We start from the raw sequence: 8,566 nt of genomic DNA, 5'->3' as shown, positions 1-8,566 counted from the left end.
TTCTCTAAGAAGCAACACGGGAGCATCCCTCTCAACCCTCCTCCTCGCAGCAAACCTCTCCCCAAAAGAAACTTCTCTCCCCGACCACGCGCTGGGCGAGCCGGGGCCGGAGGCAGCGGAGGGGTGTGAAGGGAGCAGGGGGCTGCGGGGGGGAGCGGAGCGGGGCCGGCCCCGGGGACACCCCGCCCCGGCGGGGCGGGACGAGCCGCCTGCCCCGCACCGAGGCGTGTAAAAGCGGAGCGGCGGGGCCGGGGAGCAGCGAGCGAGTGGCCGGGGCTGCGGGACGAGCAGGTGAGCGGGGCCCGGAGGGGCCGGGAGGGCAGCGGGACCGCGGCGGGACCGCGGCGGGACCGCGGCGGGCTCGGGGCAGGGCTGAGCATCACCCGCGCTGTCCCGCAGGTTGCACCAGTTGCCAGGATCGCCGCACAAACGAGCAAAACGTCGTCCGAAATGGCAGCCGAGGTGAGAGGGACCTTTGCTTTCCCGGCGGGGTGGTCTCCGGGTTCTCTGGAGTTCGTGAGCTTCGAGTCTTCCCCTATTTCGTTTGGAAAAGGCTCCCCGGGGGTGTGGTGGAATCAACATCCCTGGGAGGGTTCAAAAAACGTGTAGTTGTGATCCTCAGGGACATGGGGTAGTGGTGAACCCGGCAGTATTAGGTTAACGGTTGGACTCGGTGATCTTGGAGATCTTTCACAACCTTAATGATTCTACGATTCGTTTTCCCGGGTTTTAAATGGAGAAGGGGACAGTAAATATCTTTGCTGCAATAGCCCAACGCCCCACTTCTGATGCTGGGCATGGCCCACAGCAGCAAAGATGTACCTGGACACGTCTTGCCCATCTCAGCCCTTACCTCCCATCATCCCCTTTTCCCTCCCGGTCCCCTCTCCCATCACTGGCATGGGATTCCCAGCGAGGAGCTGCACAACTTTGGCTTTTTCAACTCCCATTTCCCTCCCACCCCCCCCAGCAGCTCCTGCTGACAAACCTGCTCCACACCCAGAGCTCCAGCACCCCGAGCCTGCACCCTGGCTCCGCAGGCTCCCTCCTGCTCTTCCCTCGACAGCAATTTGGGGAAAGGGCTGCTCCGGTCCCCGGTCCGGTCCCGCCGCCGCCCGCTGTCCATGGTAGCTCGGCCGCCCGCCCGGCGCCGCGCATCTTCCGAGCCCTTCCGGCGGTACTTTGGGCTTTTTTCTCTTCCTTTTTTCGCTTTACGCTAACATTTGTAACACTGAACGGCACCCAGACCTCCCTTTCTGCAATCGGCACCTTTGCCGGTTTTATCTCAATTTTGTGCCAAAACTTGCAAGAACGTCGTGGACTCTGGAGATGCTTCAAACGGTAACTTCACACACTTGAGAGTTAGAGGAGTGTTTGACAGGATGTGGCTTCTGCTGGCCCACAGCTCTTTGTCAGCTCAATGTTTTCTAACATTCTCTCTAAAAGAGTGGGATTTTTTTTAGTATTTCAAATAGTAGTAGATACCAGCTTTCAGTATATCTCCCTGACTTTTTTTCCCTGTCAGGAGACTCTCAAAGGGTCAGTGATCAGCAGCTGCCTTAAAAGAGAGTGCCATGCTGGTCTTGCACCCCATTGCCTGATACTTATCACAGACAGGACATACTCCCTGCAGAGTCCTGCAGGGGTAAAATGTCTTGGAGGATTCCCAAGCCAGACCTGTAACCTCAAGGGCTAAATTCTAGTGACAGCAACATGTGCTCCACCTCTACAACTACTGGCCAAAGGCATTAGAGTCCAAGGGGTTTCAGGTCAATGGTATAGACTGAAAAAATTCCATTCCTGAGATTGTCCTCAGTTTTAGTTTGATAAGGAGTGGAATGGACACTGACTGATTTTTAGCAGATATATCCATAAGTCTTTTGAACATGCCTCTCGACTTCATTACTTGCAGGGGGATAAAATGATGGCGGGAAGGTTTGTTGGAAGCACAGATCCAATCATGGAGATGCTCAGCGCTTCCATTACTGTTGATCAGAGACTGTCTGAAGTTGATATTCAGGGGAGCATGGCTTATGCTAAAGCCTTGGAGAAGGCTGGAATCCTGTCTAAAACTGAGCTGGAGAAGATCCTGAGTGGCCTGGAAAAGGTATGTCTCTCCTTCACAAACTGTGATGTGTGCTGGAATGAATGGCTCTGTACCTGACAGCATCTGAGCTGCTGCTCTAAAGAGCGTCCTTAAATGTCCTCGTGTCCCATCCTCTTCAGACTGAACATTCACTAGGAATCATTTCAGTATGAAGTAAGAACATTCTTTTCCTGCTGGCACGTGGGATCCTTTAGAGTCTGGCTGCCCTCTGGTAGGAGGCAATGCATAGCATGTGTAGGGGGGAAGAGGAGTCAGCAGCAAAGCGCTTTTTTTAAAATATCCATTGTTGTTCCTCACCCACCACGGACAACAGTGAGTCTGTACAATGTTTTATAGGAAAACCTTTGTGGACAGTGCTAAAGCAATCACTGATGTTTTGGCTCACTTCTTCCTTGCAATGCTTAAATCCTCCTAGAGCCATAACACTGCAGGATTGCCATGGGTAGAGAGATGAATCCCAGCAGTACAGGATAGCAGGATACAGCAAGCAGCCAGCCTTGGCCTGAATACCAGAGCTCACATGAGACTTAACTCTTTGGGGTTAAATTTTCATGGGGATGGCAGGAATTTGCTGGGGACCCTTACAGCCCCCTCACACTGTTGTAGCTGACTGGTGTTTCTGCTGGTGTTTGTAGATCTCTGAGGAATGGTCCAAAGGAGTCTTTGGTGTGATCCAAACTGATGAGGATATCCACACTGCCAACGAACGCAGGCTAAAGGTTTGGGTTCTCTATCCTCTTGTTCCTGTTCCTCTGTAGCTGGATCTGCCTGATGTTAAGGGCATGTGCCTCTGTCCCTCTGTGAAATTCCTCTGGACCCCAAGTGCACAGGCCAGTGTCTCCAAGCCCCCTTCTTTGGAAGTGCCACTGTACAAACACAGAACCCAAACTTGCCCTTCCCCAGAACACATCCCATGGCTACTCACAGGCAGGGAGATCTGCTCATGGAGTCTCTTGCTTAAAATACAGAGATACTGATAGAAATCCTCCTCTTGTCCTCAGGAGCTGATTGGAGATGTAGCTGGAAAGTTGCACACTGGAAGAAGCAGGAATGATCAGGTATGTACAGAATCACTTTTTTCCTTTGTATTTCCCCCCCTTCCCCTCATATCAGGAGACCTCAGAGCAGCATGGCCTTTGGAACTCTTCCCGGAGAGCAAGAAATAGTGACATCACCACATAAATATGACCAAATGATGAGAAGAAGATGCACCTTTCCCATCACCCAAGACAAGGAGGGGTTTACTTTGCAGTAAAAGTGGGCAGTCACCACGTGTCACATTCTGTGTTGTCTGACCGTGGCCAATCTCACCCAGGTTGTGACTGACTTGAAGCTGTTCATGAAGAATTCCCTCTCCATCATCTCCACACACCTCCTGCAGCTCATTAAGACCCTGGTGGAACGCGCTGCCATGTGAGTCCTTCTCCAAATCCAGGGCCTTGCTGGGCCAGGAGACCTGTAGGTTTGTTCTTTGACTGACACCAGTGGGGCAGCAGCAGGGGGGAGTTACAGCCCTGCCCCTGCCCTCCATCCTGGCAGCTGCTCTCACCTCCTTCTCTCCTCTGCCACGCAGAGAAATCGATGTCATCCTGCCTGGCTACACCCACCTGCAGAAAGCTCAGCCCATCCGATGGAGCCAGTTCTTGCTCAGGTCAGCACCTTTCAGCCCTGGCTGGAGGAGCCTTCTCCAGCCTGGGGGCCCTGCTCTGCTGGAGCCCAGGAGTGCCTCCCCCTCTGAGGGGGTGGGGACAAACCAGAGGGAAACCTGCAGACTGGGACAGGACCTCCCCATGTTCCTGTGTGGCTCTGACCAACTGGGAACCCAGCAGGGGTTGGGCAGTGGTGACCAACTCCCTGCTCTCCATCCTTTGGCCACAGTTACACCCTGGCTGATGAGGTAACATGGAGAATCTTGTGTTCTGCTGCCTGTCCAGCTAAGGCCTTAGTGCCTTGGCTTCATTCCACCCTCTTGTTGGAGAGGGGATCCCAGGCTCCAGGCATGACAGAGTAGAGATTGGAAAGGAAAGAGACATTCTCTGATTCATGTGCTCCATCTCCCTTGTCCTTCCCCAGCCATGCTGTTGCTCTGACCCGTGACTCTGAGCGCCTGGGAGAGATAAAAAAGAGGATCAATGTCCTGCCTTTGGGAAGGTAAGATCTACTGTTTGTGTAATCAGTCGGCCTTGCTTTGCTCTGCAAAGTGTTCAGAGGTGCCTTCCCTGCTTCTTAGAGCTCAGTTTTGGATGAGATATGCAAAGTATCTTGTGTGACTCCTGTTTCTTTCTCCCCTGGCAGTGGTGCTCTGGCTGGCAACCCACTGGAGATTGATAGAGAGCTTCTGCGCAGTGGTAAATGTCTCCCTGTGGCTGAGGGGCTTAGAACTACCTGTAATAACTAGGAGGGAGGGAAGCATTGACACAGGGCTCCCAATGGCACTGTAATGCCCTGTCCTGGAGCCTAAGCCTTTCCTTCTTCAGGCTTTCTACTGCAATGAGACAGGCAATGCCTGTGAGGTGGGAGGAGGAAGAGCCACCCCTGCTGCACACTGGCTGGCTGGGCTCACAGTAAAGACCCCAGCTGGTGCAACATTAGAGCGTGTTTGTGTTCCTGGGACCACTCAGGCTCACAGTCACCTGCACACTGGGGCACCCTGGGGCATTCAAGCTCCTGTCATGCCAAGCCTGACCTCCTGTGTCCATCACCTTCCTTGCAGAGCTGGACTTTGCTTCCATCAGCCTGAACAGCATGGATGCTGTTAGTGAGAGAGACTTTGTGGGTAAGCACAACTCCATCACTTCTTCCCAGCACTCTTAGAAGCAGGTTCTGAGAGCTTTCCAGTTAACCTCCTTTAGTAAGGGCACTGAAATCCACCATCAGGAAATAAAGCTCTAGTCAGGGCTCCCTAGGCTGTCATGCAAACCAGCACCTTTTCCCCCTGCTGATTTCCTGCCTTGTCTGCAGTGGAATTCCTGTCTGTTGCCACCCTGCTGATGATCCACCTTAGCAAGATGGCAGAGGATCTCATCATCTACAGCACCAGCGAGTTTGGCTTTCTGACCCTTTCTGATACCTACTGGTAGGTTTCTGGTCTCTGTGATGTAATTCTCCTTAGCTGTCCTCACTTGAGAGCGTGGGGCAGTGGTTGGGGTCTCTCTGTGCACAAGGCTGACACAGCATTAAAAGGCTGGCACAAGGGAGGCCTCAGGGGGAATATTCCTCAGCAATGGTCACTTATTTCTCATTCTGGTAACTCAGCCTAGTCTGAGTTCAGCCCAGCGATTCCTTCCTGGCAACTGCTGGCAGAGAGAACTTCCTCCTCAGCTGGGAATGCTGCCAAAGCCCTTCCTTCACTAGTCAGGTTTGCAATCCCAACAGACTCCTTGTCTCTCAGAGTGGCACAACCACAGCCCTCCCTCCTTGAGATCACTTAGGCTGGCCTGCAGAAACCACCTCTGCAGGGGCGTGGAGGGGGAGCCTCCTTTTTCCTTCCTCTTTGGGAGGTGGGACTGTGTGGCTGCTCCAGACAAGTTGCAAAACCGAAGGCTTTGCTGTGGGAAACATGAGAAACTCAACACTCAGTTCACTGCTTTCCTGCACCATAAAGAGCTGTACAAGGAAAGGTGGCCCACACGTTCCTTTTGAAAGGCTGGGTCAGTAGCAATGCATGGCCTGTGTCTGTATGGATGGGGATCTGACTCACCATTGCACTCCAAACACCTTCCTTGCAGCTCTGGCAGCAGCCTGATGCCTCAGAAGAAGAATCCTGACAGTCTGGAACTGATCCGCAGCAAAGCTGGACGAGTGTTCGGACGGGTGAGCCTGAGAAAGAAGCAAATGGGAGGGGAAACTGCTCCTACCAGGGCTGAAGCATCTTCCTTCTCCCTCTGCATAAAGAGCAGTGCCCAGTCTGGGCTCTGAACCTGTGCTGGGGGATGTGCCTGGCTCTGTAACTCACTGCCCTGCCTGTTTCTCTCTGCAGTTGGCTGCTATTCTCATGGTCCTCAAAGGACTCCCCAGCACTTACAACAAGGACCTGCAGGTAAAGCACTTGTTAGTTTTCACACCATCTCTGAGCAGACACAGTTGTCCACTACTGTTGAGCTGTCCTGTCACTCCATTTCCCTGCACAGCCCCTGCCTGGGTGCAGGGTGCTGGGAAAGGGGCTGAGGCACTGCAGTGCTGCAGGTGACACTCTGGCCATGGCAGGAGCCTCTGGGACGACACATCTCTGCTGGCTGGGCTGCTCAGCCTCTTGGGCTCTGTCAGATTGACTTACAGCCATTTCCATCCCTGTTCTGACACAGGAGGACAAGGAGGCCGTCTTTGATGTTGTAGACACCCTGAATGCTGTGCTCCAGGTTGCCACAGGAGTGATTTCAACCCTCCAGGTCAGTTCAGTCTATACTACTGAACATGGTCATGGTGCACATTCTGTGAGTGACACAGGAAACAGAGCTCCAGCCTGGTCCTGAGATGAAGGCTCTTGGCTGCCTTGCCCATACTGCTCACTATGGCCCCCACTGTCAGCCCATGTGTCCCCAAAGAGGAGCTGATGATAACACCTCCCTCTCACCTCCCTTCTGCAGATCAACAAGGAGAACATGGAGAAGGCACTGAGCCCCGAGATCCTGTCATCTGACCTGGCTCTCTACTTGGTTCATAAAGGAGTAAGTATCAGAGACTTGGAGCTGTGATTTCTCTGGATGCAGAGTGCTGCGTATTGAGGCCCTGAGATAAGGCCTTCTGTTCTGTCCCCAGGTCATGAGCAGTCTGGCTCAACAAACACAAAAGCTGGAAATGCATTCCTTACATGTATCCCAAGCAGTGGAACTGCTGCCAGGGAGGGGCTTGATAGTAATTTACAGGTGGAGTGTTACCTCCTAAAGCCTCCCCTCTTCCACCCCAGAAAACCTGGATTCGGATTGCCTTAAGGGAAAACAGGACACCCAAAAATGACAGCACATCCAATTTTTTTTCACTGAAAAGCACCCCAGTTGCCTGGTCACTGAATGCAACCTCTGCTTCTCACTGCAGATGCCGTTCAGACAAGCCCACATCGCCGCTGGCAAGGCCGTCCACCTCGCCGAGACCAAAGGCACCACCATCAATAACCTCAGCCTGGAGGACCTGAAGAGCATCAGGTTTGTGTCACTGTTACCTTGCCTTGACTTCCCTCCACAGACAGGGATCAACCTCCCTGGGAATGAGCCCTTCCCCAGAGTGCCTGGGCCAGGCAGCACCCAAAATCCTCCTGGCCTGAATACCAAGGCTGTTCCTGCTGGGGCTGAAAACACTGAAGGGGGACAACATTGCTTCCGTTCTGCTGCAGCTGGACATGTGCATCAGCTCTTGGGAGGGACTGGGAGAAACTCATGCCCTGCCCTAGAGGCACCAGTCCCTTGAGGGGTTTGGCTGTGAACTTCCTTGGTCTCCCCTTGGAGCTGACTCTTTGGTCTGCCACCAGCAGCTTCTGTCAGGCTCTGCAGAAACAAGGCCGCAGGAGGCCTTTCCCCTGCTCTGCCCTCACTCCTGCACCCTCTCTGCAGACACAGAGCACATAAAGCAGCCCAGAGCCCCCCGTGCTGTCCACTGACCGCCCTCCCTTTGCCCCCAGCCCCCTGTTTGGCAGCGACGTGTCCCAGGTGTTCAGCGTGGTCAGCAGCGTGGAGCAGTACACGGCCATGGGCGGCACCGCCAAGAGCAGCGTGTCCGCCCAGATCGAGCAGCTGCGGGAGCTGCTCAAGAGGCTGAAGGAACAAGCTTAGAGTGTGGGGAGAGATCCCGTGGATGCAGCGTTGTGCCTATCCCACTAATCTGGAGTTAATAAACACTGGGGTGTCTGTAGTTCGCTGAAACTCCTGTCTTGTGTCTTTCTTCTTCAGCGCAAATTTGGGCTCCCTCAGCTCTCGTGAGGTTTGGGCTTTGAGAGAAAGTGGGCTCTTCCCTCGCTTGTAAATGTGTCTCTTGGAGGGGAGGCTGGCAGAATTGAAAAAGGGAATTGATTGTCCCTTTTTACCCAGCAAAATTTCTTTTCTGACACAACATTGTAAAGCCAGTGTCTTGCTCAGCACCTTCTCTCCGTGCTGATGCAGCAACACGTTGTTGACTCAGACTCTGTGAGACACACAGGTAATGGCAGTAACACAAGTGTTGCCTCACCAAGTTTGGGGCAAGGGCTGCAGCACAGACAGTACAAACTGCCAGGAGCTAAATCTCCTACCATTAACAAAGTACCCCAGGAGACACAGTGCCTTCATTCTACTTTGGACTGTTTGTGCTTTGAACATGTGGTAGAAGGACCAGCAATAGCAAACTTCCCTTTTTTCAACACATCTTACCACTCTCTCTCCTTTTTCTGGCCCTAAATCTGATCCACTTTCCTGGCATTTAAAGAACAGCACATTTCAAGTACCTGTCCACAACCCTTCTTTCTGTTTGCTCCTTTACTTCCTGCTGTGT

The 8,566-nt window shown here is 53.2% G+C and overlaps 1 protein-coding gene across 1 annotated transcript; it reads left to right on the top strand.

Moving 5' to 3' along the window:
- The first annotated feature begins 243 nt into the window (after window positions 1-243).
- Window positions 244-7,962, top strand: LOC135425522 (argininosuccinate lyase). The gene is made up of 17 exons (XM_064677872.1): window positions 244-291; window positions 400-462; window positions 1,913-2,107; window positions 2,743-2,826; window positions 3,109-3,165; window positions 3,423-3,520; window positions 3,681-3,758; window positions 4,181-4,258; window positions 4,403-4,455; window positions 4,821-4,883; window positions 5,069-5,183; window positions 5,836-5,920; window positions 6,087-6,146; window positions 6,412-6,495; window positions 6,694-6,774; window positions 7,142-7,248; window positions 7,722-7,962. The coding sequence occupies exons 2-17, from the start codon at window positions 451-453 to the stop codon at window positions 7,870-7,872; spliced, it is 1,401 nt and encodes a 466-aa protein (XP_064533942.1). The 5' UTR covers window positions 244-291; window positions 400-450; the 3' UTR covers window positions 7,873-7,962.
- The last annotated feature ends 604 nt before the right edge of the window (window positions 7,963-8,566 follow it).

The sequence above is a fragment of the Pseudopipra pipra genome, chromosome 21 (genome assembly GCF_036250125.1).
Source record: "Pseudopipra pipra isolate bDixPip1 chromosome 21, bDixPip1.hap1, whole genome shotgun sequence".
NCBI lineage: Eukaryota > Metazoa > Chordata > Aves > Passeriformes > Pipridae > Pseudopipra > Pseudopipra pipra.
This window is presented reverse-complemented; position numbering and strand designations above follow the sequence as displayed.